At 44.4% G+C, this 24,430-nt stretch overlaps 1 protein-coding gene across 1 annotated transcript in view; it reads left to right on the top strand.

Moving 5' to 3' along the window:
- Positions 1-24,430, top strand: part of LOC115461981 (taste receptor type 1 member 2-like) — a 72,384-nt gene that overhangs the window by 45,350 nt on the left and 2,604 nt on the right. The window contains exon 5 of the mRNA XM_030192030.1: positions 10,863-10,986. Coding sequence (XP_030047890.1) covers positions 10,863-10,986 — 124 coding nt within the window. The remainder of the gene's footprint in view (positions 1-10,862; positions 10,987-24,430) is intronic.

Raw genomic sequence — 24,430 nt, 5'->3', positions numbered from 1 at the left:
AGGGGACCACAAGAAACATGTAGACAAAAACTGAAATGGAGACCCCTCCTACCCTCAAAAAATCCAGACTATAAGAAGGGCAATATTGGTAAAAGAGAAACAGAAACGTATTGTCCCCTGTACTTTGCAAAATAAAAATAGAAAAAATTGTACATTTTACAAAGCAGGCACATCTCAGTCCTTAAAGTATTACATTAAATGTATCTTCTACCTTTGTTGTCTGGGAATTTTATTTTTCTAATTAGGCTCCCTTTCTCTCACCCTCTAGTCTCTTTTTCACTTCTCATCTACCTATTGGATTTTCCTAACTTCTTCTCATTCTCTTTCCAACATTCCCATTGCCCACCCCCCATCCTCTGTACGCACCCTCTAAATTTTAACTACCCTCCACTGCCTCCTATCCCCTCACCAGCACCATCCCTATCTCTCTTTCCTTCCCTTGCCTCCAGACCAGACCATTCTTCTATCTCTTACCCTATTCCCCATGTCCTATTGCCTGTCTTTCACCATCTTTTATCCCCATTTCCACCCTCACTCAACCATGTCAGAGACTCATACCCCTCCCCAGTATCCCCATCCCTTTTCATTGCCTCTCATCCTCTCCAGTCTTCCAGGTCATTCATATTTTGTCTCAACCTTTCCCCAAACGTCATCCCTTTTCCTTGCCCCTCTTCTCTTATCTCTCATTCCACACTCTCACTCATTCTCCCAACCCATTAACAAATACCTGTTCATAACTACCAATTGCCAACTACTCACTATCCCCTCAAAAGTCTCACTTCATCTTTTCTGTCTATAATTTCCTGTTCTGTTCCTCAACCCTCATTCGATTGCCAAGTCCCAGCCATCTTCTGCTCTGTTCCCTTTCTTCCCACCCCCTAGTTCCATTCATCATCTTCTCTATTCTGCCCCCCCCCACCCCATCTTCAGCTCTGTTCCTCTTCTCCCCGTCCCCAAGTGCCATCCATCTGCTACTCTATACCTCCTCCCCCCCTAAGTGCCATTCAACTTCTGCTGTTTCTAGATCTCCTCTCCAGTTGGCATTTTCTCTCACTCCATGTCCACCATCATTCCCTCTATGCAGTGGCGTAGGAAGGGGAGGGGACGGTGGGGTGGTCCGCCCTGGGTGCACGCCGCTGGGGGGGTGTCAGCTCCGCTGGTTCCCTGCTCTCTCTGCCCCGTAACAGGTTACTTCCTGTTCCGGGGCACAGAGAGCAGGGAACCAGCGGAGCCGACGCAGCTCCCAGCGACATGCACTCTGGGCGGTTTGGCCCTCCCACCCATCCCTCGCCGCTTTCCCTCGTCACCTGACGCCTTCCCTCGTAAGTACGCGCTCCGGAAGGGGGTGCGCTCCAGAGAGAGGAGGGTACGCTCTGGAGGGGGAGGGTGTGCCGTGCTGCACCTGGGGGGGGGTGCGCAGCGGCGACCCGCCCCGGGTGTCAGCTGCCCTCGCTACGGCACTGCCTCTATGTCCCTATCTTTCCTATAAAGCATCTCCCCTCTGTTCCTCTGTCTCTCCCTTCCCTGCATTCTGGTATTTCTCATCCTCCCTTCCCTTACAGTCTGGCATCTTTTACTCTTCCTTTCCCCCGGGTCTGGTATTTATCATCCTTTCTTCTTCCTCCTTCTCGCTAGTCCTCCAGTATTTCTATGGCTAACAGCAGCATCAGCAAGTAAAGCAAACTGCCTCTGGCTGGCCCCTCAAGCGTTTCTTCTGCTGTGTCTCACTTCCTCTGACACAACTTCCTGTGTCAGCGTAGGTGGGACACAGCAGAGGGAATGCTTGCATGGCTAGCCAGAGGCAGTTTGCTTTACTTGGTTATGTTGCTGGCAGGCATAGAAACACTGAAGGTCTGCCAAGGAGGAAAGCCCAAAAGAGAGATAGGGCTATGCAGGACAGGGGAAAGAGGGAGAAATGCTGGATTGCAAGTTGTGCAACTCCCTGTGTGACCCTGTAGTGATGCCTAGGCCAGTGGTTCTCAACTTTTTTTCAGTCAAGACACACATGATGGATGATGCTTGCATCCATTACACACTGCGCACACAATCCTCATGGACCTTGGTCTGATACAGTACATCAGTTCTTATATATTAAATGTAAACATGTTCTGTGTCCACAAAAACCTTATCTCCCCCACAACAACAGGTGCAGATTATAACTAGCACATTTCCTCCATGCAAATTACCATACAAAAACTTTTTAAAAAAATATGGTATCACATCATCTCAATAATAGTGAAATAAATCCCTTCACTATCAGGCACATTGTGAAATAACACAAAACCTGAAAAAATCTTAACTCGACATACATGTAGCAAATCTGCTATAGAACGGTAGCACTGATTTAAACAAGAATCCTACTTAATAAGCAACACTACAAATATTTTATGGGGCCCTAGAACACCAATACATCTACTACTGGTAAAACTGAATAAGTGGGACTGCTACAGAGTTCTACGCAGAAACTACTTGCCCACAGAGTACAACACCTTGGTCACACACCAAATACAGAACAAGGGATCACAAATTAAAAATATAAAGATAAAAATTGAATTGAGAACCCCAAGAATTCAAACTAGGCATGTTCCACAACATCGAGAAATAAAAACACAAATGTATTTCCTCTTATACTGAAAAAAAATTACAAAGACATCTGTGTTGCACATTTCCCAAAGATAATATATTCCAACAAATAAATTCAAAATAAACACTTTTTTCTACCTTTGTTATCTGGGTATTTTATTTTTTTCAAGCGTGTTGGTCCCAGTTTCTTCTTTTGTTTTCCTGTCTTCTGCTCTCCAGTGGGTGTGGTCCATTTGTCCTTTCTCCACTTTCCTCTTCTATTCCCTCAATATATCAGTCTCTGACACATTTCCTCTATCTTTGTTTTTTCTCTCCCCCTCAGATTTTGTCTTCTCACTCTTCAGTCCTCCACCTATATTTCACTTACCAGTACCTATCAACTTTCCATCTTCTCCTCTCACCCCTACCTCTCTTGTATCACTCCTTCCCTGGCCTCATATTCCCTTCTCTTTCACCCACTCCCCATTATACAATTCTTTATTTACCATCCTCCTCTCACTCATGTCTCCTTGAGAACTACCATTGTCTTTCCCCACATTGTTCCACCATGCCAATATCTCCCCTCCCTCTCCCTTACACCCTTGTAGCCTAGCATCTCAATGTTCCCCAAACCCCTCTCTCTCCTATGGTCCAGCATTTCCCTATCCCCTCTCCCTGTCCCCTCCACCCCTATGGTTCAGCAATTCCCTGTTGCCTTTCTCCCCCTTTCCTCCTTATTGTGCCAGGAGACATGGCTACACAAATCCCTAATGCCGTGAGCCTTCCAGTTGGTATAGGCAGCAAACTGCACATCAGAAGTGAAAGCCTGCTAAGTGTGGTTTTCTGCGTATACGATCCAGGAAGGAGCAAGCCATCAGGGTTTTTGTAGCTGCATCTGTGGGTCCAGCATGTCTCCCCTTCTCTTACTCACTTTTCCTCCTCATCCTATGGTCCACCATCTTCCTCCTCTCTTCCTACTTTCCATCTTTATAACACCAGGCTTCCCAATTCAGATTACAACAGTTAACTTGAACCCATCAAGAAACAGGATATCCCCACTGAAATTTGGCCATCTGTATTATATAGAACAGTGTAGAAAAATGAGTACAAAATACAGTGTTTATTAGTGCTGTTTCTACCAGCTACAATAATTTTTAAGCTGTTTTAGTGATATTTAATTGTTATTTCATTTTATTTACATCTACGTATGGGAAGCTTTCAAATAAATTGAAAAGCTATAAAAGAAAAACATTTTATCCTCCACCTTTTAAGGCATTGCCTATCCAACTAGAACAGCTTTAGACTTTTTACAGGTGGACCACACATAGGCAGTCCCTTATTTCTAATGATCTTTTGGCTATTGTTTTCAATAGCATTTACTATTGTTTTGGGTCAAAGGTCTAAATAGCCTCCCCTGTCTCCCACTTTATCTAACCTCCTTGCCTTTAACCCTGCCTCCCCCGTCTCCTGCTTTATCTAACCTCCTTGCATTCAACCCCCCTCCCTCAGTCCAGCACCACTTTCCGTTTCCCTTCTCTCTCCTCCCTGAGTCCAGCACTGCTGTTTCCCCCTCTCTATCTCCACCCCCCTGAGTCCAGCACTACTTTGTTTCTCCCTCTCTCCCCCTGAGTCCAGCACCACTTTGTTGACCCCCTCTCTCTCTCTCCCCCCCCTTGAGTCCAGCACCACTTTGTTGTCCCCTCTCTACCCCCCCCCCCCCCAAGTCTGGCACCACTTTGTTCCCCCCCCCCCCCCCCCCCCGTCCCCCCTGAGTGCAGCACTGCTTTTGGTGTCCCCCCGGACCGTCAAACCTGCTTCGTTTAACAGCCCCTGCAACGATAGCACATTACCAGAGCCAGTGTCAGATCCTTCCCTCTACCACATCTTGCTGTAGCTCAGACACTTCCTGTCTGCGTGAGGGTGGGACTCATGACGCAAGAAGAGCGAAGGATCTGACATCTGACACCGGCCCGGCTCAATCAAGCAGTTTGTTGTTGCTGCAGGAGCTGTTACACTTGACAATTTGGGTGGGGGGGGGAGGAAGAGGGAGAACAGAGAGTGGTGTTGGACTTGGGGAGAGAAAAGCGTGCTGTGGAATGGTACAGTGGGGTGGGAGAAAGGTACAATTTTTTTTTAATGTGCCAGCCCCACCGAACCCCGGCTCAAAACTCAATAGGCGCCATTTTTTTAAAGAATCCGTTTAGGGGAGCCGCTCCCCCTGCGCCCCCTAGCTACGCCAGTGCTCGGAAGCTCAGCTATTTCCTGTCTCCATTGTCTTCTGTGTGATCAAATTTAAACAGACAGTTCTCTCAGAGGCTGAAGCTCAAAATTAACACTGGTACTAAAAAGGGTCTAGCGCTGGATTAGCATGCATGTTATTGTGCACCGAATGCTCTAATGGTTTCTGTGCAAGTGCTGAAACCATTAGTGCAGACCACATTTAAATGCAATTAAATGCAGACATTATACACCCCGAACCAATGCCCCCTTCCTGTAAAATATTCCCAAGCACATTTAGCATGGTAAACGTTTTGCCAGGTCTGGGGCAGCGTTGGAAGGGTTGGTAGTTAGAAGAGGTGTCTAGCAGCACTCCTTCTGTCCTTCCAACTAACTGACTCACCAAAAATATTGTCCTCCTGACTTGATCCTTCCCCTTTCCTCTTATATAAAAAAAATATGACCCGGTGATCCAGTGGCCACCCGAGCCCCCACCTTCCCTCCCTCCATTTATATGCCTTGTTGGTCCAGGGTCCTCCCCCTGTCTAGGCCAAGCCAGGCCTGGCCCGAACCCTCTTCTCCAAGTCACCCTGGTGGTCTAGCAGAGGCCCACCCCCATCCCCGGTACCTTTATTTGGAAGCAGAGCAAAGCCCACTCGCTCCTGCTTCTCTGGGCCACCATCCTGAAAATATCAGTACCTCACCCTGCACAGTGCATCCTATGATACACTGGGTGGGGCCTAACTACTATATAATTATCCAAATAAGTCTCACTAATTATTGGCTCTTTTATCTCTAGGGTAGCAATTGAAAATCAGCTCTAAAGATGAAGTAATAAAGTTCAATCATTTTAGTGCATTTTCATGTTTGAGAAATAATTTTATATATACTTTTTTTCATACATTTACATGGAAATTATTTTAAATTATTGTACTGTTTTAACATTCATATTTTCTGCTAACTGCCTTACTACATTTGGTAGTAATTTTAGCATAGAAAAAAAATGAACACTACAGTGGGCATTATCCGCTGGATTCTATATATGACACCTGAAAATCCATGCTGAAACCGAGGTGTATTCTATAACAATGCGCATAACTTAACTGGTTAACCAGCTAATCAACGCTGTTAATTGGATGTTAAACAATTATCAGCACTAATTGACATTAATTGAGATTTACGCACAAATCTCGCTAATGTAGCCTGCCTAAATTCTAAGTCACATAGTTGAAAAGGGGGGCTTGACCATGGGTGGGACATGGGGGGTTTCTACAATCAATTCACATTATTATAGAATACACACGATCTGCGCCTAATTTAGGCATACAGATTTACACCAAGTAAAACATGGCCTAAATGGATGCAACCAAATTTAGTCACATGATGAGCCGCTCAACACATTCTATATACTGTACAGAAATTTAAGTCTATTCTATAAAGTTTTGGCATACTTAAGAGAATACGCCTAGGCGTAATTATTTTCTGTGTGGATTTTTCAGGTGCCATATATAGAATCTAGCTATATGTGTGCTAAGGATGCTGCACCTTATAATATGGGGCCCGGAAAGAGTAGTAAATGCATAGAATGGCAGCCAGTGAATATGGCAGAAAGAAAAATAGCAAAACAAAATCAAGAAAGTATAGGTTAAGCACAGAGGATCCTCTGAAGAGTGGATAGGAGGATAAGGTCTATGTGATAGAGAAGCAAGAATGAGACTAAATTGGTCTGATGGATTTTGTGTGCCATTATTTCTATGTTCTATATTTGGTACTATGATAGAACAATCCACTATTGTATTCAGCATTGCAGATAGTGACTGAGATCAATACCATGTATATGAGATGAACTTATTTAAAAAAAAAAAAAAAAAAGGAAGAGTATACCCACCAAAAGAAATGGGGACATCTGAATGGGTGATGATTTCATTGTGAAACATTTCTTGACAAGGCCAGTAAGGGTCATGCAGGAGTCAGTGATGGACTAGACAGTTCTTGATTGTATTCAGTTGTTCGTTTTTATCCATCTCACTCAAATCCAGGTTCTCCATCAGTTGAAGCAAGTTAAATTCCATAACCCTGTTGGTGAGGAGGTATACTTCGATGAACGAGGGAGCACCCCTTCTGTCACTGAAATTGTGAACTGGCAACTCTCCCCCAGCGGTGCAAACAGATATGTGACAGTGGGCATCTATGAACACCTGACCCCAACTTTTTTCAGGCTGAAAATAAACAACAGCTTAATTCAGTGGGGAGGGGGATACCATGAGGTAACCTTCTACACATCCTCTTCAAGATCAAATTATATTTATGGAGGTGCAAACTTAAAATAGATACAAACACAGAATTAATAAAGGGATGAAACCTAAAAATCATGATAAAGCATCCTGACTTCAAATTCCCAGCAGATTCCAAAATGTAACTCATTTCCAGGTAAAAATTACTCTCCAAAGTCAACCCAGACTATAATATTTTGTGGACTTTTTATCCAGGAATTTGTCCAAACCTCTTTTCAATCTTATTATGTTGATCACCACATCCTCCAGCAACAGATTTCACAGCTTAATTATGCGCTGCATAGAACAAAAGTATTCTGCTGGTTATTAGTTCATGGTGTATCCTCTTGTGAAGTTTTTCAGTTTAAACATAAGTACATAAGTAATGCCACACTGGGAAAAGACCAAGGGTCCATCGAACCCAGCATCCTGTCCACGACAGCGGCCAATCCAGGCCAAGGGCACCTGGCAAGCTTCCCAAACATACAAACATTCTATACATGTTATTCCAGGAATTGTGGATTTTTCTCAAGTCCATTTAGTAGCGGTTTATGGACTTGTCCTTTAGGAAACCGTCTAACCCCTTTTTGAAACTCTGCCAAGCTAACCGCCTTCACCACGTTCTCCGGCAACAAATTCCAGAGTTTAATTATGCGTTGGGTGAAGAAACATTTTTTCTGATTTGTTTTAAATTTACTACACTGTAGTTTCATCGCATGCCTCCTAGTCCTAGTATTTTTGGAAAGCGTGAACAGACGCTTCACATCCACCTGTTCCACTCCACTCATTATTTTATATACCTCTATCATGTCTCCCCTCAGCCATCTCTTCTCCAAGCTGAAAAGCCCTAGCCTCCTTAGTCTTTCTTCATAGGGAAGTCGTCCCATCCCCGCTATCATTTTAGTCGCCCTTCGCTGCACCTTTTCCAATTCCACTATATCTTTCTTGAGATGCGGCGACCAGAATTGAACACAATACTCAAGGTGCGGTCGCACCATGGAGCGATACAATGGCATTATAACATCCTCACACCTGTTTTCTATACCTTTCCTAATAATACCCAACATTCTATTTGCTTTCCTAGCCGCAGCAGCACACTGAGCAGAAGGTTTCAGTGTATTATCGACGACGACACCCAGATCCCTTTCTTGATCCGTAACTCCTAACGTGGAACCTTGCATGACATAGCTATAATTCGGGTTCTTTTTTCCCACATGCATCACCTTGCACTTGCTCACATTAAACATCATCTGCCATTTAGCCGCTCAGTCTCCCAGTCTCGTAAGGTCCTTCTGTAATTTTTCACAATCCTGTCGTGAGTTAACGACTTTGAATAATTTATTTCATCAGCAAATTTAATTACCTCGCTAGTTACTCCCATCTCTAAATCATGTATAAATATATTAAAAAGCAGCGGTCCTAGCACAGACCCCTAAGGAACCCCACTAACTACCCTTCTCCATTGTGAATACTGCCCATTTAACCCCACTCTATGTTTCCTATCCTTCAACCAGTTTTTAATCCACAATAGGACATTTCCTCCTTTCCCATGACCCTCCAATTTCCTCTGTAGCCTTTCATGAGGTACTTTGTCAAACGCCTTTTGAAAATCCAGATACACAATATCAACCGGCTCCCCTTTGTCCACATGTTTGTTTACTCCTCATGATTTTGTATACTTCTATCATATCATCTCTCAGTCATCTTATCTCCAAGTTGAAGAACCTTAACCTGTTTTGATTCTTTTTATAAGGGAGGTGGGATGCAGCTCACTGTGCCAAAAATATCAATATACCATCCACAGGATTTTTTCTTCTATGGTGACTCCTAGCTCAGGACCCAGCATTTTGTACCTGTGATCACTTTCCGCTTGATCACATTAAATTCCATTGGCAATTTACATGCAAAGTCTCACAAGATCTCCCAATCCTTTGACATTTAATGACCTTGAATAATTTCTGTCATTCACAGATTTGATCACCTCACTTGCTACCTCATCTTTTATGAATATTTTAAGCAGCACAGATTCTAGAAGAGACCCTTGGGGTTCTCCATTATCGATTCTTTTCCAGTAAATAATTGAACATTTAGTTCTATCCCTTGTATTCTGTATTTTAGCTAGTTTGCGATCCACAACAGTGCACTGACTCCTATCCCATGATTCTTTAGTTTCCTAAGGAGACCTTTATAAGAGACATGTGTCAAATACCTTGTGAAAATCAAACAATCCAAATATACCATTAGCCACTTATTTGTTTCTACTGTCAAACAATCTAGAGTGGAATATTCAAATGGGATTTAACCAGGTAGGAAGACTTTTACCAGGTTACATCTTGCTGATCATGGCAAACCCGGATATTCAATGGCACTTTCCCAGAAAGCTGCTCAACATGAGTATCCAGGCAGACTGTCACTGCACCAGGTAGTGCTGAAACAGTCCATGGGTAGAGTCGGGGCAACGCTGCAATGTACTCATTGCCAATATTTATTCCGCTAACTTAGGCCAACTAAAACATATAGTAACATAGTAACATAAGGCTCATTTTATCTAGGTTCTTATCTGGGTATGGTTTGAATATCAGCCAGGACCCAGATAAATCTCAGCAGTCGGGCGTACCTGGATATTCAGCACTGTCTTCCAGGTAAGCTGCGGTGCCGAATATCTGGGAATAAAAAGCCAGCATTTCAAAATATAACAGCTGACCACTGTGGGCTAAATATTGACCAGCTAATAAACTGGTAAGCAAAGACTAAGCTGTGATGAATCCATAATGTTTCATTATTATTAAGCCAGGTCTATTTATATGATCTGTAATTTTGTTTTTGTTGTTGTTTTTGGACTTTAATATAACAGTTAAGTTCTGGAACTTGATGCCTGAGGATATGGTTACAGCGATTAGCAGCATATCTAGGTTTAATGGGTTGGATAAGTTCCTGGAGGGATAGTCCATAATCTGTTGTTTAGATAAACATGGGGGGAGCCAGTGCTGTCCCTGGGATTAGCAACATGGAATCTTGCTACTGTCTGTGTTTCTGCCAGGTACTTGTGACCAGTGGCGTAGCTACAGGGGGCCACAGGAGCCTGGGCCCCTCTAAATTTGCTCTGGGCCTCTGGCTTGGCTGGTGAGGGTTCCCAACCCCCACCAGATGAAGCCTTCGTCCAGCGCTGGTCTCCAGCACCCCGCATTACCTGCCCTGCTCTCTCTTCCCTTCATGGTCCAAGCATGCTGGATGTGAGGGGAAGAGACAGCTGTGCAGACAATGCAGCAGTGCTGGAGAACAGCACTGGATGAAGGTTTCAGCTGGCGAGGGTTGGGGACAATGGGTGGCAGTGGGGGGCAGGTGGCTGTGGGGCAGCAGACCAAAATGCCCCCCCCCCCCACTTTGGGCTCTGACCCTCTCCCACCTCAAGGTCTGGCTACGCCCCTGCTTGTGACCTGGATTGGCCACTGTTGGAAGCAGGATACTGGGTTAGATGCACCATTGGTCTGACCCAGTTTTGCTATCCTCAAGTTCTTATGTTATTACGTAATATAGCTTCAAACATTGTGCTTGACATTGAAGTCAGGCTCATCAGTCTATTGTTTACCAAATCACCTCTGGATCCCTTTCTAAAGACTAGTGTTACATTGGCCATCCTCCTTTCCTCTGGTATTTATGCCCTTTTGAATGATAGAATAGATACATCAAAACGGCGGTAAATAGGAAGAAATTTCAGAACCTGACAATTATCACAGATACATTTGAAAACATACTAGAGATTTTCCTATAAACCAGCACCAGTGACCCCATCTGTTCCCTCTCCTCCAGGTCCCACGCTCCGTGTGTAGTAACAACTGTCCTCCAGGGTACAGGAAGGTTTCACAGAAAGGACGACCTGTCTGCTGCTTCCACTGTGTCCCCTGTCCTGAGGGAGAGATCTCTAATGAAACTGGTGAGACCTACTTCAGTGATGAAACTGAGAAAAGTGAGAATGGGGGAGAAAGAGGGAGACACAAAACCATGCAATACTCCCAAACCAGTGATGTAAAGCAAAGAGATGTGACTAGCAGTCTCTTGCTCTGGACCTCCAGATCCTTTAGTGTGGAAAGAGTTTTTGCCTTTATAGTTACCGTGTATTAACCAAATACAGTAAATAGTTCTCTGCTGCATATAGTGTGAAGTAAAAGAGATATAGAATAAGATTAGAGAGGGGGTATGAGATAAGAGAAGGAGGAAAAGAGAATAAAAAGCTGCGGCAGAAAACAACAGTTATGTTATATTATACATTACTTCTAGTCCGCAAATACCCGAACGGTTCTATGCGGATTACAAGTAAAAAAAAGAACTGGCCAAACAAAATCCAGGAAATTACGCATTCCAAAATAATAATAATGAACTAATTAGACAAAATATTTACCAAATAGCTAAGTTTTTAAGTTTTTACAAAATGTCAAATAACTAGTGTCAATTCGGATTCCCAAAGGTAGAGAATTCCACAATACAACAGACTGATAATAAAGTAAAGAATTAAATATGGACTTAAATTTGAGTTGTCTAACAGAAGGAAAATGTAAAAAGCATCAAATTACGATATTATAAGGAGAGTTGGTATGGAGTAAACTAGCCCAGTCTCAGAGATAGAGAGGTGCTAAGAGTGGAAAAAGGAAAAAGATAGTGGGACAAAAGCAGAGACAGAGAAGGTGAAGGGCAGAGAGATTGAAATTAAAACATTTCTTATTGCTGTAATTATTGCTAATGATATTAATTAATTGTACTGAATATTTCTACCCTTTCATTTATTTCTCCATAACTATATTGGTTTTGCAAACAACTGGAGTCTCTGCAAATCAAGAATAATCTACTGAGTCAATATTCAACCCACGATGATCAGAATGTTATTAGATACCAGCCATTCATGGTCTTTTCATACCTGAGTATTTGGTGCTGGGTCATATCTAGTTACCGGTGCTGAATTTCCATTTTTAATGAAGCTACCAGCACTTATATTTAGACTAGTACCCAAATGGATATGATAGTTGGAGTACTATAATTTGTTGTGAGTTCACCCAGGCAGCTGCCTAGTCATTACCAAAGATCAGGGCAACACCCTGCACATAACAATATTTATGGATTTTTAGAACCAGGATCCCAGGACTGGATAACTTCAGGAGACTGTTAGCTATACCACTCGTACCATTAGTCTCTCACTCTCTCAGTCAATAATGCAGAGCACACCTATAATTATGCTTTGAATCAACTCACTTTTCTGAATAACTTTGGTGAATCAAGTAATGGGACAATCTTTCAGCAGAGGCAGCCTCTTAAGAGAAAGCTTACTATTAACAATAGTCCAAGTGGGGCCTCACCAATGACTTGTAGAGGGGTATCAACACCTCCTTTCTTCTGCTGGTTATGCCCCTCTCTACGCAGCCTAGGCCCTAGCCAGAAGGATGCTAGGCTGCATAGAGAGGGGCATAACCAGAAGAAGAAAGGAGGTGTTGATGCCCCTCTACAAGTTGTTGGTGAGGCCCCACTTGGAGTATTGTGTTCAGTTTTGGAGGCCGTACCTTGCTAAAGATGTAAAAAACTGGAAGCGCTGCAAAGAAAAGCTACAAAAATGGTACGGGATTTGCGTTGCAAACCATACAAGGAGAGACTTGCTGACCTGAACATGTACACCTTAGAGGAAAGGAGAAACATGATACAGACGTTCAAATATTTGAAAGGTATTAATCTGCAAATGAACCTTTTTCGGAGATGGGAAGGCAGTAGAACTAGAGGACATGAATTGAGGTTGAAGGGGGCAGACTCAGGAATAATGTCAGGAAGTATTTTTTCACGGAGAGGTGGTGGATATGTGGAATGCCGTCCCGCGGGAGGTGGTGGAGATGAAAACGGTAATGGAATTCAAACATGCGTGGGATAAAATACAAAGGAATTCTGTTTAGAAGGAATGGCTCCATGGACTCTTAGCGGAGATTGGGTGGCGACACCGGTAATTGGAAAACAAAATGGGAGCTGGGCAGACTTCTACGGTCTATGCCCTGATTGTGACTGAATAGATGGGGATGGGCTGGAGTGTAAATTTTAAGGGGATTCAACGTTAGCTTCAGAACTTAGTACAAGAACAGTGCTGGGTAGACTTCTACGGTCTGTGCCCTGAGAAAGACAAGGACAAATCAAACTCGGGTATACATATAAATTATCACATACCATGTAAATGAGTTTATCTATGTAACAGTATTTACAAAAACCTTCCATTTCCTATTTTATTTTCATCCTCGATGAGAACAATGATGTCCTCTATCTCTCTTTCCTGGTAAATTAGAAAGTGACAGCAACACGTAGAATTAAATTTAATACAAGTTTTAGTGATCTCTCCCTTGCTCGGGGACTCAAAATTCCTGAGTTTTCAAGACTTAATACTTGGAGAAAGGAAAGTATTCTGGTGCCGATAACACCAAGGAACTTGAAATGGAGAGTTCACTAAAATACTACTCTTTCCTCAGTAATCAACGATGTCACTGAAAATATAATCTGAACTACTATGGATGGAGACCTTGGTATTTTTCTTACACACACTTTAAGTTTAAAACTTCCTGACCTCTCTTCAGATAACTATCCAGATAAAGTTAGGACAGCCTTTTTGCTAATCTAACCGAGTTAGTGGAATGAATGTTGCCGTTAACTAGGTAGCTCGTGGTTCCACCCAGACTCTGCTCCTGGACCACCCCAGCACACTCTAATGAGGCAGTTTGACCAGATTTTCAGTGGCACAATCCAGATAAATGCTGTTGAAAATCTTGGTATGACCCAGTGAGTGGGACTTGTCTGGGGCAGAAGCACTCCTACCTGCATAAATTCCACAGAATATTAGATATAGAGAGATTTCTATATCTTTTTCTGTATATGATCTATTTAAGAACATACATATTGCCATGCTGATATTGTCTTTGTTGCCCTTTCAGGCTGGTGTAGTATTGTATCCCCAGTGACTGAGTCACTGGAACAGGAGTTTGCAACCCAACCCTAGAGACACACCAAGTCAGTCTAGTTTTCAAGATACTCACAATGAATATGCATAAGATTAATTTGCATGTATTACTTCTATCACATCCAAATCTATCTGACGCATATGCGTTGTGGGTATCTTGGAAACCAGTCTGGCTTGGTATGTCCCAAGGACTGGGTTGAGAACCCCAGCACTATAATGATGTCAGAGGTGGAATGTGCTCATCTGACAGATATCTACTTATCTAGAGCAGCGATTTCATTTGGATCCTTAGTAACACAACATCCTAGTCCATACAGCATTGCTTTTCAAGTTACCCTCCATGTTCCTCTTCTCTGTGGCCACCCTGTGACTTCTAAATGCACGTCCTTATCTCTGTGCCCTATGAAATGCATGTGCATTACTGTCAGATAGCTATATCTGCGCCTGGCTCATGGACTCAAGGTATCCATGGTGCTCCTGGTTGGGGAACAGTTTTTGTTCCCAGTTCACCATCAGCTGAGTCGAGGAGATTATCAGCCTCTCCAAAATATGGTATCTTTGTCTCTTCCCCCATATTTTCTCCACACTTAAAAATCTACCCACAGATAAAATTGTTATACCCTAACGATCTCTTGCTATTGTTCGATTGCCCTATCATTTCCCCACTGTTACATTCCATAGTTTCTATGCCCCTAATGATGTTTTGACTTGACTTTGTCTTCCCATAACTCTTCACAATGTAACCCATAATCGTACTGTAACAAATTGTATTTCCATCATTCACAATGTATTGTAAGCCACACTGAGCCCGCAAATAGGTAGAAAAATGTGGGATACAAATGCAATAAATAAATAAATAAATAAATAAGAAGTAATTTTGATGATGTCCTCACTCATGCATGTAGGCATACGTATCACAAAGAATGTATATGGAAATTTCAGTGCACTTACATTTCTATACGCATACTTCATGCAATTACATAGTAACATAGTAGATGCACTCATATCTTGGGGGGTGAAAATCAGTGTTTCCTCTAAGCTGTACAGAAAGGTGGTATATCAAATCAATCTCATCTCCTTTCCCTTTCTGATGCTCTGATTCCTCCACCTACTCCCTCCATTGTCCAATCCTCCCCTGATCCACCTGCTATGGTATAATTCTATACCTCCATGGTCCAATTCCCCACCACCACCACATACACACACACAGCCTCCTTCTCTGGTGTGATCCTCTCCCATATCTCTTTCCCTGGTCTGATCCTCACAGATCCCCCCTCTGAAGTGCAGTCCTCTTCCATACACCCTTCATTGTCTGATACTCCTCTGTTGTCATATCCGCCCCTTCCCCAGTGGCTGCAATACCCTGATCCTCCCCCCCCCCCCCCGACCCCCTAGAGATCTCTGAGATTACTTGAATCAGAGGTAGTCTCATGGTATTACCGCTAGGGGTCAGCTTTCCACTTAAGAGCAATTTGAAGCCATAAAGAAGAGATCAGGCCAAGGAGGTGGTATGAGGGGAGGATTGGACCATGGAGGGAGGATCTGAACCAGGAAGCGGGAGAGTCCTGACCAGTATTCAGCCAGGATCTCCATAATTGTGTTATGTGGGTCCTGGCTGAATATCAGCTGGAACCTGTTAACTGTCAACATCCAGCAAATGCCTAGTTATAGTTAGATATTAAATACTGGGTCTAATTTTGTCAGCAACAGTCAGCACTGAAAAAAAATGCTGATTGCTGCTGAGTCAGTCAGTGGCACAGTTGGGAATGAATGGTCCCTGAGCAGAAAAATTAAGATGGGCTCCCAAGGTAATAGGGACTGGAGGTAGGAGAGGATGCACATTTCTGTTTTTCCTTAACTTTCTCCAGAGTCACCTGTCCTTTTGACATGTCTTCTCTCTCTATTTCCAGCATTTTTCTTTTCTGTATGTACCTATCCATCCTGTCTAGTGTTTCCCTTCTGTGTATCTATTCAGTATCTTTTCTCTTGTCTCTTTGTCTAGCATCCCCCTCTATGTCCCTATGCCTTCACTTGTCCATAGGAGCTAACTTTTCAAAATGATTGAAGGTGCTAAACTCAATGGGAATTATCCTTTCCTGAACACAGATAAAGACAAAGAGCTGGTTCCCATGCTTGTATCCAGTATTGGCCTGCTATGTCCCCGTCCCTATGTTTCCTCAATGACCAGCTCTCCTTTGTGTTCCTGCCCCCCCCCCCCCCCCCCCATGTTCAGCTTCTTTCTTTTGTCTTCCCTTCCTCCTGCATCCCCACCTTACGTGGTTTGGCATCTCTCCCTCCCTCTGTTGGTCCAGCATCTTATCCTTCCTCCTGTCTCCCCTGGTCTAGTCTATCTCTTCTCTCCACTCGTCCCCACCAGCATCTGCCCCCTCTCTTCCCTCTCCCCTTTGCTCCAGGTCTCTCTCTCTCATTCTCTTTCTTTCCTACACTCCCCCAGCTCCTGTCCAGCATCTCTCCCACTCTCTTTCCCTTTACTTTGCTAAGGTCTCTCTCTTTCTTTCTCTGTTTTCCCTTTGCTTCTATCCCCAGCATTTCTCCCCCTCCACTGGCCAGTTTGGCATCTCTCCAACCCTCCTCCCCTGCACAGATATGGCATCTTTCCCTTCCTTCCTGTCCCCCTCCTCTCTCCATCTCCCCATAGCCATGTGAGTTTAGCATCTCTCTAGCTTCCTCCCCCCCCTCCATCCCACTGATTCTCCCCATGCTGCAGCCGGTCACAGCCTAGAGTGCACTGAAAGCTGCCTCTCTGGCTGTGGAACCTTTCCTCTACAGGTCCCACCCACAGGAAGTTGCATCAGAGAAGTAGAACATAGCGTAGGAAAGGCTGCTAGCAGCACTGTCTCTGCAACAAACTACTGCTGCTTATGGAAGACAAGTAGTGGAGGAGCTGGAGTGATGCCAACCTGGGGAGGGGGAGGAGGGAGGGAAGGTACAACTGTAGGCAGTGCTGGGCATTTGGCTCACTCAATGGCAGCTATTCCCCTGGGCTCAGTATTGACCCCTATGCTCATAAATTTAGACCAGCCATTCATTATATTTCTAAGCCTGATTTTGAGCCTAGTACTGAAAATTAGTACTAAGCTCTTAACTTTTTCCCACTCCTAAACCCACTCCTGTTGCTACCCACTTTTAATGTTCCTTAATTTAGAAATTTAGAGAAATTTGGAGTATAGACTTAGGCATGTAGCCCTCGTAAATCATCAATTTAGGAATATAACTCTCAAAGTTAGGAGTGCAAATCTTTTGAATATCAGGCACTTTATGAATAGCAGATTATGCTTTTCTGGTATGAAATCAAGACAAGTTATTTATGGATATGGTTAGGAAGTTTATACGGTGAGGAAAAAGTCCAGGACTTAGTTTCCAGAAAGTCTTTGCAGAAGGAATGCAGCAAATTGTATATGGTACAGTATGTTCACCCCAGATAGGATTCTCAATTATTTGCATTGTTCATTTTTCTTCACAAAGTTGATCCACATGAAAAAGGGTAAAGGGCATGGACTTGATATATCACCTTTCTGTGATACAATCACCTTTGGCCTCTAGACAAAGGAGGCAACAGGGCCTGCTGATCTCTTTTAGGAAAGCCCGGAGATGGTGGAGAGGATTGATACAGGCTTCTCATATGGTTTCTCCCTTTATTAATATTTGTGCAAACCCAGATTTCCCATGGGGGGGTGGAAGAATAGGTTTTCAGAAGTGGAGAGAGAATGAATGCAAGACTATAGGATATCTATTACATGTAAACGGAAGGCAGTTCCCCTCATTCGATGTTCCCAATGCCTATCTGATCTTTTACCTCCAAATCAGGTATTACTATGTGTCACTGAACAGTAAATAAGAAGACAGTTTGTAACCAACACAGCTGGACAAGGAATTTACATCTCTCCCACCAAATTTAATAATAAAACTAAATGGTATGGAGCTGGGAGAAACATAAGAAGAGAGAACATTTAGACAGTCTTGGAGATGCATGATCCTAAGACATTGTGCAAGATATTGATACTATGGGTAAGGAACACCAATTTGATAACATATTGATATATGTGACTAATATTGTGTATCATGACACTTAAAGGTCGATTCTATAAACTGGCCACTCACTTTTACATGCCCTGTGCAGTGTGATGGGCTCTTCAGCATCCAGACCATGGTACTCCTCAGGTGAAGCGAAGATATTTACCTGTGGCAGGTATTCCCTGAGGACAGCAGGCCTTATATTTTCACAATTGGATAATGCAATCCCACGTTGCCCAGTCCAGAGCTTCTAATAAGCTTAAACAGAGCTTTGTGGAGCATGAGAGCCACTCCACCGTGCATGCATGAATGCCTTCCTGCCTGCCGCAAGAGCGCACTTACTGCAGTTAGATACTACAGCATAAAAAAAGGAAAAATAGGAGACAACTCCAAAGGGAGGCAGGTGGGTTTGAGAGAATATAAGGTCTGTTGTCCTCAGAGAATACCAGCTACAGGTAAGAATCTTCACTTTCTCCAAGGACAAGCTAGCCATAATTCTCACAATTGGGATATCAAGGCTCAATGAAAACAACAAACGTTGGTCAATTGGGCCTCGCAAACTAAGAGTGCAGCCTGGAACAGAATAAAATGGCCCAAGTGGAGCTGGATTCTAGACCCCAAATAGATTTTGCAACACTATCTGCCCGAACTGTCGCATCGGGTATCCTGTTCAAGGCAGTAATGAGATGTGAATATATGGACTGAAGATCATGCCACAGCCTTACAAATTTCTTCAATAGAAGCTGACTGCAAGTAGGCTACCAATGCAGCCATGGCTCTGACATTGTGAGCCTTGATATGACCCTCCAGAGTCAGCCCAGCCTGGGCATAAGTGAAGGAAATGCTATTTGCTAGCCAATTAGAGATGGTGTGTTTCCTGATGGCGACCCCCCTCCTATTGTTATCAAAAGAAACAAAAAGTTGAGCAGACTGTCTGTGGGGCCTGGTCTGTTCCATATAGTAGGCCAATGCTTGCTTGCAGTCCAAGGTGTGCAAGGCGCTTTTGCCAGGATGGGCATGAGGTTGGAGAAAGAATGTTGGCAAGACTATCGACTGGTTCAGTGGAACTCCGACACCACCTTTGGCAGGAACTTAGGGTGCATGCGGATTACTCTGTTGTGATAACTTAGTATAAGGTGCATCCACTACTACAGCCTGAAGCTCACTGACCCTATGAGCTGAAGTAACAACCACCTAGAAAATGATCTTCAAGGTCAAGTACTTCAGATGGCAGGAATTCAGCGGCTCAAAAGGAGCATGCATCAGCTGGGTGAGAACGAAGTTGAGGTTCCATGACACAGGCGTAGGTTTGAAAGTGGGCTTTGACAAAAGCAAACCTCTCATGAAGCGAACAACTAAAGGCTGTCCAGAGATGGGCTTACTCTCTACACATTGATGCTAAGCACTAATTGCACTGAGGTGAACCCTTATGAAGTTGGTTTTAAGACAAGACTCGGAAAGGTGTAGAAGGTATTCAAACAGGGTCTGTGTAGGACAAGAGAGGGGATCTAGGGCCTTGCCATCACACCAGATGGCAAACCTCTTCCATTTAAGAGTAACACCTCTTGGTGGAATCTTTCCTGGAAGCCAGCAAGACCTGGGAGACACCCTCTGAAAGACCCAAGGAATCAAATTCTAGGCTCTCAACATCCAGGCTGTGAGGGCCAGAGACTGAAGGTTGGGATACAGAAGCAATCTGCATGATAACTGCAGAAGAAGAGGGAACCAGATCTGCCAAGGCCAGTACATTGTGATCAAGATCATGGTCCCATGGTCTTGCTTGAGTTTCAGCAGTCTTCCCCACAAGAGGAATGGGAGGATATGTATACAGAAGGCCTGTCCCCCAATGAAGGAGGAAGACATCCAATGCTAGTCTGTCATGGGCCTGAAGCCTGGAAAAGAACTGAGGGACCTTGTGATTCACGTGAGTGGCAAACATCCACCAAGGGGTGCTCCATGCTTGGAAAATCTTGCAGGTAATGCCCATGTGGAGAGACCAGTCATGTGATTGCATAACCCTGCTCAGCCTGTTGGCCAGACTGTTGTTTTTGCCCGCCAGATAAGTGGCTCGAAGGAACATGCCATGCCAGCGAGCCCAGTGCCACATCCAGATGGTTTCCTGACAGAGGGTGTGATCCAGTGCCCCCTTGCTTGTTGGTGTAAGATATGGCAACCTGATTGTTTATTTGAATGAATACAATTTGGTGAGACAGCCGATCTATGAAAGCCTTTAGAGCATTCCAGATCACCTGGAGCTCCAGGAGATTGATCTGGAGATATGTTTCCTGAGCGGACCAAGTTCCTTGAGTGTGTGAAGCCCATCCACATGAGCTCCCCATCCTAGGAGAGACGTATCCTTCGTCAGTACTTTTTGCAGCTGAGGAATTTGAAATGACAGTCCCAGAGTCAAACTGGATCAAATGGTCCACCAGAACAGGGAGCGAACAAGCTCTGGGGACACTCAGATGACATCTTCCAGACCTCCTGTGGCTTGACACCATTGGGAGACTAAAGTCCATTGGGCTGATCTCATATGAAGGCATGTCATGGGAGTCAAATAAACTGTGGAGGCTGTGTGGCCATGATCTGCTGAGAGGCTCGAACCTGAGAAGTCAGCATGACTACATCTGCTCTTAGCACTGGGAGAAAGGCTTGAACCTCCTGCATATTGAGCACGGCTCCAATGAAATCCAATTGCTGCAGGGTGAAGATGGGATTTGGGGTAGTTTAAAATGAATCCCAGCAGCTTGAACACCTGAAGTGTTCTGCATGAACCTTCCGAAAACCGTCCAACGTGCTCTTCACTAGCCAATCATCGAGGTAAGGGAACACATGCACCCCCAGCCTGCATAGCGATGCTGCGACTACTACTAGGTATTTGGTATAGACCCTGGGAGCTGACACGAGGCCAAAAGGCAGCACGCATTACTGGAAGTGGTGTGTTCTCATTCGAAACTGAAGATACTTCTGGTGGGCTGGAAGAATCGGGATGTGATTTTTATATGCATCCTTTAAGTCCAAAGACCATAGCCAATCATTTTCCTGAATCATAGGGAGAAGGGTGCCCAGGGAAACCATCCTGACCTTTTCTTTGACCAGGAATTTGTTCAGGGCTCTTAGGTCTAGGATGGGATGCATCCCTCCCTTTTCTTTTGCATGAGGAAGTACTGGAATAGAATCCCTGCCCTTCTTCCCATGGTGGAAGAAGCTCGACCACATGTTTCATTAGAAGAGCAGAGAGTTCTTCTGCAAGTACTTGATCATGCTGAGAGCTGTATAAATGAGCTTTAGCTGGGCAATTTGGAGGTTTCTGAAGCTAATTTAGGGCGTATCCAAGATGGACTACTTGGAGAACTCACCGGTCAGAGGTTATAAGGGGCCACCTTTCGTGGAAAAACTTCAGCCTCCCCCTGACCAGCAAGTCATCCAGGATGGACACTTTGATACAGCTATGCTCTGCTGCAGCCAGTCAAAAGCTCATCCTTTGCTTTGACTGGGGAGCATCAGGGGCCTTAGGCGCATGTTGTTGACGAGAACAAGTGTGCTGGGGTTGAGCTCTGCTGGAACCAGTCAAAAGCTCATCCTTTGTTTTGACTGGGGAGCATCAGGGGCCTTAGGCGCACATTGTTGACGAGAACAAGTGTGCTGGGGTTGGGCCTGAGCAGGCTGGGGAGATGAGGTGGTGCACCTACATCTCTGGGAGTAGTAGACACCCCTCCTCGACTTGAAAAAAGACCTCCTAGATGAGGAGGCTGATGAAGTCATCTGGTGAGAGAGAGATGGTATCAGTGTGTTTCTTGATTTGGTCAGTGACCTTCTCAACCTTTTCTCCAAAAAGGTTATCCCCCCCCCCCCCCCTGGCATGGGTCATCTGCCCCAGTCCCAGTTCTTGGACCTGTTCCTCCTGCATGTGCTCCAGCTTTTCAAGGGTTTGGTTTAACAAGGTCACTTCTTCCTCCTTTTTTCTTATAAGGGCTTGTTCCTCCACTAACTCAACCCTCAAAGACTTAAGGAGCTGATCACTCACTTCTTTCTGGCAATAAGCCCTATCCTGGTCCCTTTTTATCACTTCAGCTGCAGCTTCACACCTTTCTTGCCAGCTCTTTTCAGAGACAAGCCTTATCTGCGCTGATATCCTGGCCTTCATCATCAGTTTACCTATTTCATTATTGGTCTAATCCAACTGGTCAGTAGCAGCTACTAAACCCTGGTCCAACCTTTTGCATTTTCTAACATCTCTTGTATTCTGAACTCCCAGGTTCCCCTCTTAGGTCTGAGACCCTTGAGTTGACTGAAGATTCCTTTCATCCTTTCCCCAGCATATACAAACCCTATCCTAGTAGGCTTTGCAGTGGGGAAATGTAGGGTTCCTGCCTCCAGGCTTTCCTTTGTTCCCAGTCTTACTATCTTCTCTAAGACCAGGTTTAAAATGGTACCTTTAGGCATGCTCTCGTTTTTCCTCCCTGTCGAGGGCAGCTGACTGCCTCAGTCAGTCACATAATGCATAAATGGATGGAAACTAGCACTTACATATGTATGTGTATACTTACTTGCATAAGTACTAGCAGGACTAAGTGTTGCTCTGCAAATACCCACTTAAGTATCATATCATATATTTGCAAGCGGAGAAAACATATGGGCAGGACATAGGCGGAGCTCCCACTTTTATGCACAGCTTACTGAATAATTTACATTATGCACATCTCTTGTCATATTGAGGCACGTCTATGGCTGGTGTAACTGTGGGTGCCTAAATGTTAGGCAAACCAGCCAGTTCCATTATAGATTAGCCTTATAACCTGTGGTTTTGAGGTGCCTAAATGAAGTGGAACTTACGAGACTGGGAGACTGGGCGGCTAAATGGCAGATGACGTTTAATGTGAGCAAGTGCAAGGTGATGCATGTGGGAACAAAGAACCCGAATTATAGCTACGTCATGCAAGGTTCCACGTTAGGAGTTACGGACCAAGAAAGGGATCTGGGTGTCGTCGTTGATAATACTCTGAAAGCTTCTGCTCAGTGTGCTGCTGCGGCTAGGAAAGTGAATAGAATGTTGGGTATTATTAGGAAAGGTATAGAAAACAGGTGTGAGGATGTTATAATGCCGTTGTATCGCTCCATGGTGCGACCGCACCTTGAGTATTGTGTCCAATTCTGGTCGCCATATCTCAAGAAAGATATAGTGGAATTGGAAAAGGTGCAGTGAAGGGCAACGAAAATGATAGCGGGGATGAGACGACTTCCCTATGAAGAAAGACTAAGGAGGCTAGGGCTTTTCAGCTTGGAGAAGAGACGGCCGAGGGGAGACATGATAGAGGTATATACAATAATGAGTGGAGTGGAACAGGTGGATGTGAAGCATCTGTTCACGCTTTCCAAAAATACTAGGACTAGGGAGCATGTGATGAAACTACAGTGTAGTAAATTTAAAACAAATCGGAGAAATTTTTACTTCACCCAACGCATAATTAAACTCTGGAATTCGTTGCCGGAGAACGTGGTGAAGGCGGTAAGCTTGGCAGAGTTTAAAAAGGGGTTGGACGGTTTCCTAAAGGACAAGTTCACAGACTGCTACTAAATGGACTTGGGAAAAATCCACAATTTCGAGAATAACATGTATAGAATGTTTGTACGTTTGGGAAGCTTGTCAGGTGCCCTTGACCTGGATTGGCCGCTGTCAGGGACAGGATGCTGGGCTCGATGGGCCTTTGGTCTTTTCCCAGTATGGCATTACTTATGTATTTATGTAAGGTGCTCAGTTATAGAATTGCCCTTTAAGGGAGTTATTCTATCACAATGTGCCAATATTTAAGCACCTAGAGGGAGCCTATGTGGCACCTATTCTGTAAAGGAAAGTAGGTACATACTTCATAAGGGGAAGAAGGTGCCCTCTGACCCACTGACTCTCCCCCCCCCCCCCCCCCCGCACCCCCCCCCCAAAAAAAAAAATAATTCTGATCTCCCTTTCTCCTTCATTCGGACAAGTAGCCATTAATCAGGCCCCCAACCCATCACCCCCTTTGGTAGTGCTGGTGGTCTAGTGTGTTCTAAGGGCAGAAGTGAGGCCCACTTACTCCTGCCAGTCACTGCACTGACCTCAAAATAGCTACCAAGACCTCTAGCAGCATCCTCATTATAATAACGAGTACTGCTTGACAGCCACTAGAGGTTATGGTGGCCATTATCTGGAAGAACAAGATCAAGTGGCCACCACTCCTACCCTTAGGAAGCTACAGACCACCAGAGCTAAAAAAAAAAAAAGGCTTTGGGGAACCTACAATGGGTGGGGGGGGGGGGGGCCTGGTCAGAGGAGAGAGGATTGGGAACAGGAGAGAAAGGGAGCACCAGGAAACCCTCAGGCACCAGC

This window comes from Microcaecilia unicolor, chromosome 2, assembly GCF_901765095.1.
Source record: "Microcaecilia unicolor chromosome 2, aMicUni1.1, whole genome shotgun sequence".
Lineage (NCBI taxonomy): Eukaryota > Metazoa > Chordata > Amphibia > Gymnophiona > Siphonopidae > Microcaecilia > Microcaecilia unicolor.
The sequence above is the reverse complement of the archived record's forward strand: the minus strand, read 5'-3'. Positions and strand labels throughout refer to the sequence as shown.